Source organism: Oryzias melastigma, linkage group LG9, assembly GCF_002922805.2.
Source record: "Oryzias melastigma strain HK-1 linkage group LG9, ASM292280v2, whole genome shotgun sequence".
In the NCBI taxonomy this organism is placed as follows: domain Eukaryota; kingdom Metazoa; phylum Chordata; class Actinopteri; order Beloniformes; family Adrianichthyidae; genus Oryzias; species Oryzias melastigma.
In genome coordinates this window covers 19244569-19261887 of record NC_050520.1, presented here as the reverse complement: position 1 = coordinate 19261887, position 17319 = coordinate 19244569, and the positions used below count along the sequence as shown (strand labels likewise).

The 17319-nt window shown below is 40.0% G+C and overlaps 3 protein-coding genes across 5 annotated transcripts in view; 1 reads left to right on the top strand and 2 right to left on the bottom strand.

Moving 5' to 3' along the window:
- Nucleotides 1-6717, top strand: part of tpcn1 (two pore segment channel 1) — a 9465-nt gene extending 2748 nt beyond the window's left edge. Inside the window, exons 1-26 of one of the 3 annotated variants that reach the window (XM_024275193.1) lie at nt 1-556; nt 653-786; nt 986-1162; nt 1510-1623; nt 1783-1913; nt 2359-2447; nt 2554-2588; nt 2721-2779; nt 2910-3009; nt 3104-3220; nt 3291-3415; nt 3488-3536; nt 3604-3667; nt 3745-3789; nt 3865-3921; nt 3990-4043; nt 4206-4278; nt 4418-4525; nt 4603-4764; nt 4884-4999; nt 5075-5121; nt 5198-5266; nt 5617-5713; nt 5793-5932; nt 6009-6089; nt 6174-6717. In XM_024275193.1, the coding sequence (XP_024130961.1) occupies nt 448-556; nt 653-786; nt 986-1162; nt 1510-1623; nt 1783-1913; nt 2359-2447; nt 2554-2588; nt 2721-2779; nt 2910-3009; nt 3104-3220; nt 3291-3415; nt 3488-3536; nt 3604-3667; nt 3745-3789; nt 3865-3921; nt 3990-4043; nt 4206-4278; nt 4418-4525; nt 4603-4764; nt 4884-4999; nt 5075-5121; nt 5198-5266; nt 5617-5713; nt 5793-5932; nt 6009-6089; nt 6174-6290 (2469 nt within the window). In that variant the 5' untranslated portion in view covers nt 1-447 and the 3' untranslated portion in view covers nt 6291-6717. Of the gene's footprint in view, nt 557-652; nt 787-985; nt 1163-1509; nt 1624-1782; nt 1914-2358; nt 2448-2553; nt 2589-2720; nt 2780-2909; nt 3010-3103; nt 3221-3290; nt 3416-3487; nt 3537-3603; nt 3668-3744; nt 3790-3864; nt 3922-3989; nt 4044-4205; nt 4279-4417; nt 4526-4602; nt 4765-4883; nt 5000-5074; nt 5122-5197; nt 5267-5616; nt 5714-5792; nt 5933-6008; nt 6090-6170 lie in introns of all 3 variants that reach the window. The other 2 variants (XM_024275192.1, XM_024275194.2) reach the window with 2 other exon arrangements.
- slc8b1 (solute carrier family 8 member B1) lies at nt 6705-13151 on the bottom strand. The gene is made up of 15 exons (XM_024275195.2): nt 12787-13151; nt 12231-12383; nt 11814-11866; nt 11491-11548; nt 11297-11402; nt 11042-11209; nt 10528-10641; nt 10381-10452; nt 9390-9520; nt 9164-9305; nt 8949-9070; nt 8029-8182; nt 7867-7947; nt 7731-7795; nt 6705-7655 (listed from the first exon to the last, which is right to left on the bottom strand). Exons 1-15 carry the CDS (start codon nt 12931-12933, stop codon nt 7467-7469), a joined length of 1755 nt encoding a protein of 584 aa, XP_024130963.1. The 5' UTR covers nt 12934-13151; the 3' UTR covers nt 6705-7466.
- A 598-nt stretch (nt 13152-13749) lies between these two features.
- LOC112148844 (acyl-CoA dehydrogenase family member 11) overlaps nt 13750-17319 on the bottom strand; it is a 6047-nt gene continuing 2477 nt past the window's right edge. The window contains exons 5-15 of the mRNA XM_024276218.2: nt 17093-17210; nt 16731-16873; nt 16487-16639; nt 15751-15845; nt 15572-15671; nt 15355-15495; nt 15189-15281; nt 15014-15121; nt 14744-14915; nt 14541-14607; nt 13750-14473 (exon numbers count right to left, since the gene is read on the bottom strand). Coding sequence (XP_024131986.1) covers nt 14365-14473; nt 14541-14607; nt 14744-14915; nt 15014-15121; nt 15189-15281; nt 15355-15495; nt 15572-15671; nt 15751-15845; nt 16487-16639; nt 16731-16873; nt 17093-17210 — 1299 coding nt within the window. The 3' untranslated portion in view covers nt 13750-14364. The remainder of the gene's footprint in view (nt 14474-14540; nt 14608-14743; nt 14916-15013; nt 15122-15188; nt 15282-15354; nt 15496-15571; nt 15672-15750; nt 15846-16486; nt 16640-16730; nt 16874-17092; nt 17211-17319) is intronic.

Here is a 17319-nt window from a genome sequence, read left to right as displayed (position 1 = left end):
AGCCTCTCTGCCATGAAAACTTAATTCCACTTGTGTCTGTACTCTGTGGCATTCCTGCAGACACAATTGTTTCTCACTCAGTGGGTTCATAGTTCAAGCTCATTTATAGACTATTATAGTGTACACTCTGTTGCTGATGATAGCAGCTCTCGGTGAAGGGATGGTTTCTCTCCGGGACTTCCGAGGAGCAGCGAACTTAAAGAGCGCTGTTGATTGGTCTGGGCAGCTCCATCGCCTTGGATTTTTGCGACTGTAGAAAAGAGCCTGGATCTGCGAGGATTACCTGTTGACATCGGTCATGACTCTGGCTGTGCATCAAATTTCCAGATGTGTGTGACTGCAGGAAGAAAACTCAGCCGCGCGAGAACCAAGCTGGTGGTGCTGTGGACATCGGAGACCTAAATGTGTTCCAGCAGCTAAGTAACATAGACAAATCAAAGCTGATTAATGGAGTCCTTATATGGACCTGCAGCCAGTTTCCATGACGATGGGTCCTTTAACGAGAGTCCAGTCGTGATTTCCTCGTACGCCTTACAGTTAGAAATAGACTGCATTGGTAGGTGCATTTCATCCTCTGTGCTGCTGGAGTCTGTGTGTGACCTAGCTGTATAATTATGGCTGCATAGACAAACTGACTTGTGTTGTCTTTCAGATGGAGGAGGCAATTATGACATAGTGAACAACACTGTGATCTCAACTCCTGGACCGCAGAACAGCAGAAACCAGAATGTGACCCTAAAGCAAAGCTGGGAGATGAACTACCAGGAGGCGGCCATCTACCTGCAGGTGCCCACATTGCAAAAGATTTACATTCACAAAGTCACATGATGGTTTTATTGTTCCTTTAGCTGTATATTACTTGAACACAGTTAAACCCTAGCACTTTTTGTTTATGTTTACAGCTGCAGTAAGTCCTAGATTAGATCTGATCAGGAAAACATCTTAAAAAGTGGATGCTGGAACGATTGGTGAATTTATTTTGCAGGAGGGAGAAAACAACGACAAGTTTTTTACGCATCCACAAAACCCCAAAGCGCTGGCAGCGTACCTGTTTGTTCACAACCACCTGTTCTACATGATGGAGCTGCTGACAGGCCTGCTGCTGCTGATGCTGTCGCTGTGTGAAGCTCCCGCCGTGCCTTCACTGCGCCTGGATGTCTACGTAAGCTAACGGCTACTTTCCTCTGCTCAAAGCTGATCGTCAAACTTTACCTGCAGAACTGTCACCTACATTGTAGTAGCACCTATTGTATTCGAGATTGTTTATTTTTAAATGAATTAAAAAATAAAATGAGAATGTTAAAGCTTTTTTTCAGGTAAAAAGTGCTAAGTCAGGAAACCTGGATGACAGGCTAATGCCAAATGAATGCAAATTTTAAAATAAAATGCCTTTTTTAAAGGATATCTAATGTGAAAAACTATGAAAAGACGTCAGACCAAGGCGATTCTATATTGCCACTGCTAGGAATAAAATATACAAAAACAGTCATGTGCTTCATATCTCTGCAGGTCCATGCTACTCTGGAGCTGCTGGCTTTGGTGATGGTTGCATTTGAGTTATGCATGAAACTGCGTTGGTTAGGCTTCCACACGTTCATACGGCACAAGAGGACCATGGTCAAGGTAAGGGCTGCCTGTTGGCCACATACTCGTTTGCACTTAACTCATAGCAGTTCATGCCAATTGAAGATTCAAAATGTTGCTTTCCCCGTTGGAGGTCATTTTCTGTTTGCACATCCTGGCGTTTGCAGTTTTCTCATCCTCTCTGTTCTCCTTATTCAGACGTGTGTACTACTGCTGCAGTTTGTGGAGGCTATCGTGGTTCTAATAAGACAAACGTCCCACGTGAGAATAACCAGAGCGCTCAGGCCCATTTTCCTGGTGGACTGCAGATACTGCGGTGCAGTGCGCAGGTGCGTCTGGATTTAGACACACGTATTTATTCACAGAATCATAGAAAGTTTAAGTTATCTACAAAATGATTCCATATATGTTCCGTTTACTTCAACAAGAAACAGAAAATATAATATTTTTTATGTGATGTATGTCAAATTTAAAGCATCTGCACTGCTAAAACAGGCCCCTTATAAATAAGTAAAAAAAAATCTTACCTCAGATTTTGGCAGATAAGCGAAACAATCTGTCAATATAAGAAAAATAAAAATTCTTCACGTTTTCTCAAACTAAGATTATTTTTCTATTGGAAAACTTTCTTAAAAAGATTATTTTTCTTGCAGTTTTTCTTAAACAACTGTCTTTTTACATTCCTAAGGTTCCGCGTTTGGAATTTGGTTTTATCTTGTATTAATGTTTGTCTCGATGCAGTGGCTAACAGCTGCGTGTCTCTCATCCAATCAGAAACCTGCGTCAGATCTTCCAGTCCCTCCCATCGTTCATTGACATTCTCCTGCTGCTGCTTTTCTTCATGGTGATTTTTTCCATTTTGGGTAAGAATTTGAATCAGTTCAGAGCTAATAACTGTTGTTATGCTAAAAAAATTATGTTGAACGATGCTTTTTTAAAAATCTATGTCGACCCTTCATCTTTTGGCAGGTTTCTGCCTCTTCTCCACAAACACCGCCGACCCGGTGAGCATAACTCTGCATCAAAATCATTAGCTGAAATTCGAGGGTGGAAGTTTGGGTTTCTCTTCTTCTTCTTAAGCCATTTTTTGGTTGTTTTTGGGACTTCCTGCTCTAAACCATGTCCTCTCACCACAGTACTTCAACACGCTGGAGAACAGCCTTGTCAGCCTCTTTGTGCTGCTGACCACAGCAAAGTAAGTCTAAAAGCACAGTTGAGTTATCACCATGGCGTGCGGGCAATAGTTCCTAATTTCAGAACTTGACATAGTTTTGCTTCAAACTTGTGTTTGAACATGTATTTCTTTGACCTGATCTCTCATGCAGCTTCCCTGATGTGATGATGCCAGCATACTCCAAAAACAGCTGGTCTTGTGTTTTCTTTATCGTTTACCTCTCCATAGAGCTGTATTTCATCATGAACCTGGTACAGAGTCTTCTTTGTTTATAACCACAACATTTTTGCTTTATTTTTGATTAGCAACACTGCTAACGTCCCTCCTTGTGTGCCCCCCCTCCAGCTCCTAGCTGTGGTATTTGACACGTTTAATGATGTTGAGAAGATGAAGTTTAAATCTCTCCTGCTTCACAAGCGCTCCGCCATCGATCACGCTTTTCAGCTGCTAGTTAGCCGACAGGTATGTCAGCTTCTTCGTGTGTACGTTTTGTGTTGCTAAAATACTAAAAGTGTATTGTTTAAAACTCCAGAGGCCGATGGGGGTGTCTCTGAAACAGTTTGATGGTCTGATGCGATATTACAGACCACGAATGTCTGCCAGAGACCGCTACCTCACCTACAAAGCTCTAAACACTTCGGGGGCCACAATGCTCAGGTCTGATACTGAACTCTGTCTGCATGGTGTTGTGTTTTTGTTTGCATTGAATGTTACTTTGTTATGTTTCAGTCTCCAGGACTTCTACAAATTCTATGAGGTCATTGGTCTTAAATGGAAGGTAAATGTTTTCCATTCAGCTTGTTGTTATCATATATATTCTTTATAAATATGTTTGTCATAATCAGGCACGACGGAGTGGAGAGCACTGGTTTGATGATCTTCCTCATACAGCCTTCCTCATTTTTAAAGGCAAGTCTTCTATTTTAGGATTTTTTTTTTCCACTGATCAAAACAGTTTTTTATTATTCGTGTTTCCTCTCCAACAGGGATCAACTTGCTTGTGAAGTCAAAAGCCTTCCAGTATGCCATGTGTAAGCAAAATGTCTGAAAATGTTCCAAGTTGAAGCATTGGCTTCAGACCTGCTGATCTCTCATTGGTTTTGCAGATGTGGTGGTGGCCATCAACGGTGTGTGGATCCTGGTGGAGACATACACACTGAATAGTAAGATCTCAGAAACAAAAGAATCTCACTATAGTGGACGGATCTCTTACCTCCTTCTCCTCCTGTAGGCGGTTACTCCTGGTCTAAATTTGTTCCCTGGAGTTACATTGTTTTCCTGACCAGTGAGTAAAACTCTACTTTATTTGTCTTTACACCGTGTCTACATAATCGAAATATTAAATTTAACATTGTGTGGGTCTCATGGATATGACTTCCCAATTAAAATAGTTTTTATGTAGTTTTACAGCTGACACTAATCCCTTCTCTTTGTCCTTTCACTTTAGTTTATGGAGTAGAAGTGTTACTGAAAATTGCAGGTTTGGGACCCATGACTTATTTCAGCTCTGGCTGGAATCTGTAAGTAATGCTTCATTAAATTAATTTTTTTTTCATTTTTTTCTCTTTTTCTATACACAGTTTTTGTGCTTTCACTTAAATATTTTTTTAAGTTTGTTTTCTCTGTTGGTAAAGTAAAATATTTTGTTCTTCTGTTCAGGTTTGACTTCTCAGTGACGGTCTTCGCCTTCTTGGGTCTGATCGCTCTGGCGTTCAATAGAGAGCCTTTTTATTTCATTGTGGTTCTCCGGCCGTTCCAGCTGCTCCGGTATGCTACTCTTCAAGGACTTGTATTTATGCAGCACACAGGTTCCATTTGAATTCTTCCATCTGTTTTCTTCACAGGTTGTTTAAGATCAAGCAGAGGTATCGTAATGTGTTGGACACCATGTTTGAGCTTTTCCCCAGGATGGCGAGTCTGGGACTGACGCTGATCATCTTCTACTACTCCTTTGCCATTGTGGGAATGGAGTTCTTCGCCGGAGTTGTTTACCCAAACTGCTGCAAGTGAGCCACGCAATCATGAGCTTCAGTTACTTTTTTATATTTCTAGATTTTGCCACAACTTTAGTGATAAATAATGTTTCTTTTTTGTTATTCCATGACTTGTTTTTTTATCTCTTTAGCACCAGCACAGTCGCTGACTCCTACAGGCAGATAAATGTTACGCACGGCAACACAACAGTGTTGGAAGAAGGCTACTATTATCTGAATAACTTCAACAACATTCTCCGCAGCTTTGGTAATTCATTTTTCATCTGTTCAGTTCTGTCTGTCAGACCAAACTCTTTACATTTTCTTTTCTTTTTTCCTTCAGTGACTCTGTTTGAATTGACTGTTGTTAATAACTGGTACATTACCATGGTAGGTCAGACGAGTCCAGATATTGCTCATCACTGGGTGTTTCAGTTGAGTTACATTCATGTTCACTGCTCCACAGGAAGGAGTGACTTCTATGACGAGCCACTGGAGCCGCCTGTACTTCATGACGTTTTACATCGTCACCATGGTGAGGCCCGAAAAGCTCTCATTTGTTGTGCTAACATGGGAAAAAAAATAGGACAAGCTTTGAGAAATGTGTTCAGTTGATTAAATGACACAAATGTGGAAATGTTTTCAACAAGGTAAAATAATCAACCACGGTAAAGAGGATAGAGAAAAGCACTTTATGTTATAGTATAACATGCTTTGCATAACAGTTATACAAAGCATGTCTGAAATATGAAGGAAAAAGGCTCTCCTGCATGTAAAGTGTTAATAATGAAACAAGCTCTTTATCTTTCATTTTATTCTTCCCCGAATTCCTGAGTGGGAATTGTTGCACCGGTAAATATGCAGGTGTATTTCTTGTTTTTTTAGGTGGTGATGACCATCATTGTAGCTTTTATTTTGGATGCCTTTGTTTTCCGAATGAACTACAGCCGAAAGAACCGTGAGCCCGTGGACAATCCAGAGGGTCAGTTTGAGCCTTTATATAGTGATTATAGCAATATTTCGATCTTGAACTTAATTGAGTATGGTTGACTATGCTTTAGATGAAAACGGGATCGTGTTTGAAGTAGAGGTGAGCCGGGATGAGGCTCTGACCACGCTTGAGCTCTACAGGCAGACCTGCCTGACGCCATCCTCCCTCAGCTCTCTGACAGGAGTCCTACAAGCCATGGACAAGAGCGGGGTACGGAAATGCCGAAAACTCTCCTAGCTTTTCCTATGACTCACGGTTAACTAGTCGTGTGTGTTTTTGTACGCAGCACTCGTCTCTCGTGTACCAAGGTCGCCGCTCCAGGACTAAAAGTGATCTCAGCATGAAAATGTATGAAGAGGAGATTCAGGTGAGAAACATTACATCTTTTTTTTTTGTTTCCTTTACCCTGTTAGACTGTTTTCTTACCCTGCTTCACTTTGTGTTTCAGCAGGAGTGGTATGCAGAATATTCAAGGGAAAATCTCTCCCAGCAAGACCAGATCCTGGATCCAGATCCCGACAGTCCTGCCTCTGAGAGCACACAGACTAGACACCACAGTATTAACTAAAGCACAGGAAAACGACAGCACTTCCAGTGACCCCACACTTAACTCCTCCTTCATAGAAGGAACAAATCTGGGGCCTTTTGGACGACGAGTTGATGGCGGCTGATGCTGGAGTCGGATGTTGGCCTTTAAAAATGTTGGCAGAAAGCTTGTACTACCACATCAATTGTGCCCTATTGTAAATAATTTAGTAATTTTACCTGATGCCTTAGTTTAGCGGCACATCTGATCAGCATTAACACAAATAGAAAGCTTTTTTTTTACTTAAAGAAAAGACTAAAACATGTTTACTTCTTTTAGCTCAAACCACAGTTATGGTGTAAAGTTTCTTTTAATTGTCTTAGCAGACTCAAAAGTATTTTATATAACTACTCATTCTTAAATGTATTTGAGAGTATGAGGGATTATAATAAACTATTTAAATGAAAAATGTTGTTTTATTACAATGATTTACATTACAGTAATTTATACGTAGAGACTTGCGTAAAACATTTTATAAACAAAAACGTCTTTATGTCCTCCAAATTATTACAGTTATTAACATTTGATTTATAGAACATTTTTATAAATTAATAAACTAATGAAACACTTTTCTTTGTTGACTGAACATAAGTCACAGTTACAGTAAGACAAAACAGAAAAAAGGCACATTTGTTTCAACCTTCCCTGAGCAGAAATCTATACTGGCTGCTTGGTTTTACTGACAAAACACAGAATTTTTCTGGAAACTAAAAATACTACTGATTCCTGCTTCAATAGTGCAACAAATACAGTTTATATCAGAAGCTCAGCAGGGTTGGGTAGTCCTTTCATCTGAGATTACCAAGTGCTGTAGGTTACTGCAACCACATGGGGGCGCTTTGCAGTGTCGCTCTGTCTGGAGGAAATGCAGAGGATGTGGTCAGGTGAGGAAACCACCATAAAACTGAAACCAGATCACATGTCTAGGTCGATCTGGTGACCCCTGAAGGGGGCCGCCGTAGGAGTATTGTATTTTGTTGAGCATACTGAACTGTCTGCAGCCTTTGCCCCAGTGTCCCACTGATTAGCACAAGCAAAAGTACGACTCTTCAGAGTCAAATTCATGTGACTAAAAACAGGAGTCTGTATATTAAAATGCTGGACAAATAAGAAAAGCAGGACCGTCCTTCACAAAGTGATGCATCTGTTCACCGTAGGTCAGGTATGGATCGTTCCAAACTCTGTAAAAAGTGCTATTGTGAGGAAGATGGCGTAGAACACGAGGAGGAAGATCCCATACGTTCGACCCAAGTGGAACTGGCTCAAAGGAACGATGATGAAAGACAGAACCAAGGATAAGCCCAGAGATCCAGCCAGGATCCATGTCAACAACCCCTCTGACTCAAACTGTGAAGGAGGAGAAACAAATATATTATCTGTATGCATTTGGAATTAGGCTTGTTTTAGTCAGATTTGGATTACCTGCACATCGGAATCTGTTTTAACCATCTGCACAAGGCACCCCAAACCCACTCCTATTAGCATGTCTGAAGGAAATCGGGTTAAGGACACATATATGCACATCAGTGTTTCTAGTCTAATTTGAAATAAAGGATACTGAAAATAATGCCTCCAAAGCAAGCAGATATGGCCATCCGTGGGTAGCCCTGCTGGGCTATTGTGATGTCAGAAAAACAGTCTGGAAGACAAAAATTGAGTTATAAATCATTAAAAAAACAAAAGTTATTTACGTCTCTGAAACATCAAACAATAGCTTTACCTCCAATGCTGTTGCCCCAGGCCAGAAGAGTCAACCCCAGTACAGTGTTACTGAGGCTCAGCACCACTCCGAGCATGTGCAGAAGGCTGACCACCTCCGAGGCTGCAGCACTGATCACGACTGCACTCACAACAAAGCCCAGGAGAGCAAAGAGCTGCAGAGAAAACACGAGGAAAAGACTCACAGGAACAAAACATACTTGGACTTTGGCAGTGTGGAGACATGCATTCATGCAGCTGAGGGCAGACTTAAAACCTAGTGTTTAGCGGGGGCTTCAAATGATAAGGTAGTGGTACTGCCCCATTTGCATTCACCGCACACAAGTATAAAGTTCTACAACAGACCCTTTCCTTTTACTTCTGTGTGTTACTCCTCCCCTCCAAGTTGGAGCGCTGTATGAAAGTCAGCTGCTATGCTGCCATTCATTTTTTGCATTACACATTGCTAAAATTCTCAAAAGTAAAAAATAAAAATATTTATTTTAAATGCAAAGATGAGGGTAATTAGGAGAATACGTTATATATTTTCTTTTTAGGATTTAAGTCAGAATTCTAAAAAAAGTTGAAAGTCTGACTTTAATCTTGCAGTTTTTTGGCTGAATAAAAACCCTTTATTTCCTTCTGTGCATAAAAACCATAATCTTCTGTAAACATGTTCAAATCCAAAAAACTAAAAGGATGCACGCACTTAGTTGTACCAGAAATTTCATATTAATTAGAGAAATTTTCGTGCACATTGAAGGACTGTTCAAAGTTGGAGGTCTTACGCCAATTTTTAACAATAAAACACTTAGACTTCACAAGAAATAAATGAGGAAAATTTAAACAATTTTGATTACAAAAAATAAAAAATAAAATTGATGTTGATCCTATAGACGCTTCAAGCATTTTTTTTTTAATTTAATTGACATAAAGACCTACTGCATGATATTTGGGAGGATGATCATTTGTGGTGGTGCAGAAAACGATAGCAGCCAGAAAGAATCCCAGCAGAAGAATCAGGAGCCAGAGAGGGAACTGCTCCTGGATCATGTAACTTCCATCTAAACAGATGTAAACATTTAAGCTATAACCATTTATTTTTTTACTTTAAATGCTCATCTTGCTGCTTCAGTTATGCATGGCGAGGTTCTTACATTGTCCCGATTGGAAGGCAAGCACACACACCACAGGTGCAATCATCAGTTGAAGGCAGTTTAAGGGGCGCCTCCAGTTCCTGTCTTCTTTGTCTGGGTCGACCACGGGTACACAGAGCAGCAGCAGCATCTCTAAAGGCGTCTGATCGGCAGAGGAAAAACCACAGGATGTGAGCAAAGGTTCAAAGTGGACATTTTCTAAGTTTGTTGTTTTCAGGCAGGAGACCTTCAGCACTTTGAGGACTCTCCATCTCCAAGATTTTCTTCTCCACTTCCTGCTGTCCACCGGATTCAAAGAGTTCAGCAGGATCCGGCTTGTGGGCTCAGAGTACGGCAGAAGTGGTCTGTACTCGGACTCTGAAAAACAAAAAAATGAAAGGAGGAGATAAATAATTGAAAAATCAAAACATTTTTTTGAAAGATGTGCTTTTGAGTAATGCAAGTCTGATATAAGAATAATTTATTACTATGGTCTCAAGGTCCAAATACCAATACTACAGAAAAACAGAAATTCATACATAAAAGGTACAGTAATTATATAGTAAAAACAACAGAGATTTTTCTTTTGCTTCCTAAATTTCGGTGCAATGGTTGGAATCCAGCAATTAGATGCATCACTGAATTTGTTTTCTACAAATCGTTCTTCCTTATAAGAGTCCCGGAGGCCTGGTGGAGCTTAAAGCCAACTGTCAAAGCAATAGATCTACCTGAACAGGTGAACTGGAAGGCGGTATGTACCACAACGCCCTCCCGAAAGACAACCAAACTGCCACGCCTCGTCAAATTTAAACCAGGAATTCCCAACTATAAGATGATTCTCCAAATTATAGTTTTACAATTTAACAGAAAAAAATGTGTACATTTCAAAGCAGTCACCTATTCCACAGCGATTAGTACTCATTGCAGAAATGAGCAGCAGTCATGCAGAATGATGGCTTTTCTGGCACGGCAGAAAATCCTTATAAATAAAAATGAGACCCCCATGGATACATAATGCTCATCAGAGAGGGAAGCACTTCTTTCTTCAAAAAAAAAAAAAAACATTTCCTTTTTTGTACCTCAGTTCCACAATCAGTAAACTCTGTTGTTACAAGATGAATAAAAGTCAAATTGTGAGTCAAACTTGGCTGTGAAATTGAATTTTTACTCATTTGAACACACAAAAGAGGGTGGTATGTATGTGTGCAGATATCATTTCTGTATAAATGCATTCCTACCATATTCTTGCTGGATATTTCCACCAGTGAGGTCTGGAAGGTCATCGTCTGATGAATCTGATGACGGAAACTCTGGATCGAGAAAGTGTAAACAAACAGGTAAACAAATGATAGCCAACAATTAAAGCTGAAGTTTTTTTGTCTGACCTGGAATATGTGGACCGTTTTGGTTGCTGGTATTTTCAGAGTTTCTTTGTCGTTTGTAGATGTACGCACTGATGATAACGGTCAGGACATACAGCGCGTAGAGGCTGAGGTAACCTGGAGAGAGGGAGAGAAATCAGGCCAGGCTTCAAAAGACTCCTATCATCATTTTTGTTTTCCTTTTTATTTGTAATAATTTGGTTTGATGCACAAGTTCACAATAAATGTGGTCTAAAGGTACAATTCCAAGATAATTTTGCAACACAAAGTTGCACGATATTTAAAACAAAAACAACTTATTTTACATGTGTTGCAACTTCAGAGTTAACAGAAATCTTTGCATGGGTCTTTAAAAAGCCAGATAGCTGGAATGCAGCAAACAAGATAGGGAGAGATTCTAAAGTGCTGACAGGTCACACAGAGGAATGTCTATTGACCAATTCTACTAGGCTTCTCTTGTGTTCTGTTATTACAGATGAACTGTGAAACACCAAAAGCTTCCCAAGAAAGGATCTACCTAGGGTTTCTCCCAGCGTGGTGGTTCCTCTGTACAGCATGAGGAAAGTCCAGAACACTGCAACCATGTAGAAGATGACGTCACGCAGAAACGGTCGAGACGCCACAGCAAAAGGCTTAAAAAGAGACACGCTGCCAGCAACTACTGTGGTAACAAATATACCAGCTCCTAGAAACAAACGCAGAAAATTAATGCCTTCTTTTTTTTTACTTTTTATTTCATTTTTTTGCAGTAAATTTATGAGCGTGTGCACACCAAACAAAGCTCCGACAGCCAGCCCGGCGGTGTGCGGATGAGAGAACGCTGCCATGGCGCTGAAGATGTCAGGAGCTCCATTACCCAAAGCCAGAAACGTCACACCCTCAGTGCAGGACGCAGTTAAAGAAAACAAACTCATGAAGAAACCTAAATGAGATAAGCTGGGAGGAGGGCACGCGTAAAAAGGATACAGCAACATTGTGAGTGAGGTGAAGGCTGGAGGAGATGGCCGACAGATTGGGACAGAAACTTAGAAAAAAAAAAAGTTAGAAAATATAAATCTTCTTTTATTATCAAGCTACAATGCTACTTTCCAAAGGAGGGGGCTGGGTGGCTGAAAGCAAACTGCTTCCTTTATGGAAATCCAACAAATGAAATTCTTCACCATCATATGACTTCATGTGACTGTTAAGCTCAGAGTACGGCCGTGTGTATGTGAGCACATGGAGCACTTTCTGTGTCTGAATCAATAGGCGTGTGGAGGAGGCCTGGTTTACAATGGGGGAATACTTACAACTTAGATGCGGTCAGTCCAAGAATCATAAACAAGAAAAGCAGCCATATACTCTGTGGAAGAGCAGAGGGGAAAATAATATGACAGAGACACAGAGTAAGACGCACAAAAGAGATTTCTGAGTCTGACGTGTTCAAACAAAGTGCTGCACAAACACAAGGTAGGTTGTGTATTTGACAAACAAGGCCATATTTTAAGTGTGGTAATCTAAAGGCATAGGTTATCTCCTAGAATTTATTTCAAGGAGACTCAAATATTCACTGTCAAATGAAGTAAAGCAAGATATGAGGAAGTTAGGGTCATCATTGTGAAAGTTGGGCATTAAGCAAAAGTTTAAATAACAGTTTTACTTCATTTGACATAAAAATGACCTTTTCCTATAACTGCAGGTGTCCCGTCTGACAAAGCCCGTCTTACACAGAGGGTGATGGTGAACGGCGTGAGGTCGGGAGGCAGCAGGCAGAATACAATCCTGAGGTAGTTGATGAATCCATCTTCCATGTCACAGTCTGGCGTGTTCTTCACAAAGTTGCAGCGGTCTGCAGACGTGTGGTTCATCACCAGATCGCACTGCAAACACACAAATACTGATTTTCACGCACTTATTTATATGACTTCAACAAGTTAATAGGCACAAGTTCACCGATATACTTATTTATCCACATGAAAACACACATTGAGATGTTATTGTTTAAGTCTATGTTTAAAATAAATGAGTGAGTAAATATAAGTATTTGCCTGAAAATTCACATTTTATTGGGAAATCAGCTAAAAAGCTCAAACAGATTTATGTGTCAGTACATAACAAATTATAAAATGGTAATAAACCATATTGTGTTGTGGCAGCACATTAAAAGGAAAATCTGTCAAACTCCAAACACGATCAAAGCTTTTATCAGCCGATAACCAGGTGAGAACTCAACAGAAACCAGATGTGCCAATAATTCCTCACTTGTTTATCAGTCTCACTAACCTCCACAGTCTTTGCGGCCATCTTCACAAAGGTTAGATTCGAGGACAGTCCAGCTGACTTGAATTCACTTTGGTTCTGGAGCTGGGAACTTGTGATCGCCCACTGTCCACCAAACAGCAGCAGCCACAGGAACTGTTTAAAAGCCATGGTTCGTCTTATCCAGGTGCCTCGTCCATGGTGCTGCTGCGTTACCGCTACTTCGACAGAAGTAATTTGACTGACAGACTGGACGAAAAACACACATATATGAAGGAGTTCCTCCCCGTCTGCTGCGCTGTTGGTGAATTTCAACGCCAGGAAAAAGCAAACAGGTCGAGTGACCGAGCGACTCCGTCTGTAACTTCACCCAATCGTTCGCGTGCTGTGTTCAAGAACTTCACCGTAAACTTGGAATTGACATTTTCCACATTGTAAGGAGTTAAGAAAAGATAAGAAGGATTTAAAATTTGCCACACATCGAGGGCACACGGTGGGTACTACTGTCCAAATACTCTTGGGCTATCAAAAATAGCAGAGGAACAACAATTCAGCAAAAAATATTCAGCAGGAAATTTCCCGGGTTTGCGTAAAGACAAGTGAAGGCAACGCGACGTAAGCCGAACGTGTTTTCATAAAATTATTTATAGAGAAATAGGAAACTTGTTTTCTATTGTGTAAGTATTGATTGATATTTGTTTTAGTTAATGCAACAGGCCTCGCTAATAAAGTGCACATCTTAAAAAACAAAACAAAAACAAGAGGTCATTTAAATTATGAAATGCAATGCCAGTTTTAATCTTGCATGTTAAAACATGTTTGTTATAAGTCTGGAGCACTATCAAATAAAAAGTAAATACATTCATAATTTAAATAAATCAATTATATTACAGTAACATTCGTGGTATTACACAGTACTTACCTTTAATCTTTAACTTCATAAATAAGAGTATAAAGACACATAGAGAAAAATAAACAAACACTTGGTTGTGAATTAGATGCTTATTTTATTGAATATTTTTTAAAATGTACAGTATTAAAAAGTCAATTTCATAAGTTTGAAAGATTTGCTTTTATCACATAATTATATAAAACAAAGGGGAGGGAAATTTTGTAAAAACTTTCTGTACAGTAATTAAAAAGAAAAAAAAACGTGGAAGTGTGGAATTCAAACATTAAGTTTGCTTTTCTCCTTTTTTTCCTCAGTGTCATAGACAGCTGACACCACCACTGGCCAATGTGTCTCTAAATAATGTGCAGATACTTCTGTGTTTCATTCCTCCTGTGTTTTATTTACTGTGATATTGATGATTGTGAAACGTCTTGGCTTTTTATTTCTCAATTTACGTCTAACTCTCTGTAAAATATCCACTTAGTTTTTATATATTGAAGACATTTCATCCACAAACATCTATATTTTATATTAAATAAAAAAAAAGAATGTTTAACTTGGGACACTTGATCATTTTTGTGTTTTTGCCTCTTTGTCTTTAAAAAAACAAAAATAAATGTCAAATACAGCAACACTGAGTGTCACTACGTTATACTAGAGATTAGGATTAAGGAACAAGATGATAACTGATATTCAGTGGTCGTTCAGGCTTAAATTGGCTGCTCATAGACCAACGCAGCATCAAGTGAAGCTGTGCTGGAGTCATAGCAGCCTGTCCTCTGCTTAGTTGCAACAACACACAAGTCCTGCTCACACCACCTGATGAAAGGAGCACAAAGACGATGAATACAAAGTTTGATATAAATAATGATTGTTTGTGTTTTACCTCAGAGCAGCATAGATGTCGAGGTGAGAAGCTCCTTTCCAACAAGCATGATCAATTAGAAGGGCACCTAGTAAAATACATTAAACAATTTTGCCCTTTTAATTTCGGTTAACCCAGTAAAATGTTACTACCACATGGATGACCTCAGATTGATTTGATTAACTTCCTGGTAGGTTGTTCCTTTTTACTGTAAATTGTCTCACCTGCATAAATGCGAGCCAGGCTGTATGCCAAGTCTCTGGCTGCTTGTTCCAGGTAGATGGGTTTTCTGGTTGCTGCATCTTGAATAAACGCTTCCAGTTCTGACAAAGCGCTGTCAACTGCTTTAACAGCGGGTGCAAGGGAAGAAAAACTACTGGCGCCTGAAAGCAGTGACTACAAAAAAAAAAGCAAACAAATACTTTTCATTTTCTTGTTTAGCTTGACCACAAATTTGTCACTGAACTTGCTTGTCAGGAAACTCCATGTCGTACCTTGACGTGAGAAAAGTAGGCATGAAGAACCAGGCCTGAGCTTCGAGCCACACAGCGCAGCACATCCAGGGACAAAACATTAGTTGTACCTTCCCAAATACTCAACACCTGAAGGATAAAGGAATGTGAGTCAGAGGTATAGGAAAGGACGGATGGATTTGTGTACCAACCTCACCTGTGCATCACGAAGAATCGTAGGCAGCCCTGTATCCTCAATGTATCCTTGTCCTCCAAAGCTTTCCAAACCCTCTGACACAACAGCCACTGCCTGAGGAGAGCACAACACTGAATCAATAAAAGCAACAAACAGCTGGTGACTCACTTCTGCGTAAGCTACACACCTGCTTTCCAGTATAAAGTTTGACCACCGGCGTAAGCAAGCGTAGCAGGTGAGCATCTTGCTGGCTAGCCAGGCCGGTCTCTTCTCGACCCAGCAGACGACAAACATCCATCACTAAAAGAAAAGCCGCTCGGGTCTCCACCTGTTCAAGTCACATGCAAACGTGGGCTGAGAAGTGATGAGGAGGAAGGTGTGTGGACAGGCTTGTGCTTGCTAACCTCCATCCTTGAAAGAGTCTGCATATGCAGTGGGTGGTCTTTAAGGAGCTTTCCAAAGGCTGTGCGGCGAGCGGCAAAGTCACGAGCTAACTGGACCACCCTGAAAACACATCCCAGCTTTGTTAAAAATGCAAGGTCGTGAGGTCAGTTCAGGACAAAGTATATAAGGAGAGTTTTGCCTTCTCATTGCAGCTGCAGCTGAGATGCTGTTGTGGATCCTGGTTATGGTTAGCATGTTAGCTATGGAAGCCACGCCTCTCCCCTCTTCTGAGAGCTGATGATGGAGATAGAAATGTACAAATATTGTCAGATTTCGTTTTTAATCACAGATCAGTTTGTAAAGCTTTATTTCAAAGGTTTAAATGCAAAGAAAATATGTCAACAAGTATTGCATTTCAAAATAAAAGCATAAATTAAACCAGAAAATCTGGAATGGTTTAAAGTTTTCAAATAATCTTTGATGATGTTCAGTTTTTCTGTGGTCAAATGAAGATATTTTATTACTATTTATATTTTACATTACTTTTTTACTGTTCTGTTGCTATTATTAAAACAATTACTTAGTCATGGATTCAGTTATAATATTAATTATTAATAAACAAAAATAATGTGTTTTAAACATACTGCAATGTGTATTGCACTAGACTTTACTGAGTGATTTATGAGTTGATTTAAGAAAAAATATTTTCAAATAGATTTGAACAAATATGAAGCACAAACTAAACCAATAGAGGAAGATCTCTAAATCTGTTCTTGCTTGTGACCTGAATGCTATGATGATAAATACACAGCAGAACTCGTGGGTATAAACAAAGTCAGCTAAATTTGGCTTTGATGAACCACTGTCATGTATGCAAAAACCAGAAAAAAAGTTCCTCAAGTGTTTTTTTTTTAACTTGTCTGCAAGAAACTGACCCTATAAGCAGGGAGGCCATCAAGGAGCAACTCGGCAGTGGGCATCTGCCTCGTTCCCAGCTTATCCTTCAGTCTTTGAACTTCAATGCCCTGCAGCAGCCCATCCTTGTCTCGACTCACCTCTGCATAAAACAGAGACAAACCTTTGCTACCCTGCAGAACAAAGACAGACAATCATTCACTCAACAAATTATTCTATTATGGTAATGAAAGTATGATCCAGAGAGCCAAAACGAGCGAGTACTGGCGTGGTTGCTCCAGTTGGGTCTTGAGCTCTAGCTAGAGTCAGAGTCATGTCTGCGTCTGTGGCAGAGGTGAACCACTTGAAGCCGTGTAGTTTGTATGAGCCATCTGTTTGAGGAATAGCTACAGTCTCTGTGCCACTAGCTGAGGAGAGAAGGAAATAAATAATGAAGTGTAGCAGCTGCAACAACCTTAATAAACACTAACAAATAAATATTTATATGCAACCTCCCTCCAATCATTTCATTTCTGATATCTAGAAACATTTTAGAGCTTTTTCTGTAGGTCACTGCTCTATTAAACAGTTCATCTGAAGAACAAAGGGGGTTTTAGTTCATAGCAAACTAATGTAGCAGTACTCACCCACATCAGATCCTCCCCTTCTCTCAGTCATCCACTGTCCAGATGTCCAGAAACGTTCAGGCTGGCGACTGGTAAGGCGACTGTAGGCTTCTTCTACTGGCCATGAGACACCTATGGACTTCACATACGGGAAAAAAAACCCTCATTAAGCTTACTACTCCATCATTTAGATCCAAAAACTCAAGTTTGCCAATTGGAGCCTCAGTTTCCAGTTGTACCACTTTAAC

Bases quoted from the DNA above. Each gene is read 5' to 3' on its own strand.
- slc8b1 (XM_024275195.2), bottom strand. From the start codon at position 12,933: ATGGCTTTTAAACAGTTCCTGTGGCTGCTGCTGTTTGGTGGACAGTGG. The intron at 9,306-9,389 runs GTCTCCTGCCTG...TCTGCCGATCAG, and splicing joins GAGTCCTCAAAGTGCTGAAG to ACGCCTTTAGAGATGCTGCT. The intron at 8,183-8,948 runs GTAGGTCTTTAT...TTTTCTCTGCAG, and splicing joins ATCCTCCCAAATATCATGCA to CTCTTTGCTCTCCTGGGCTT.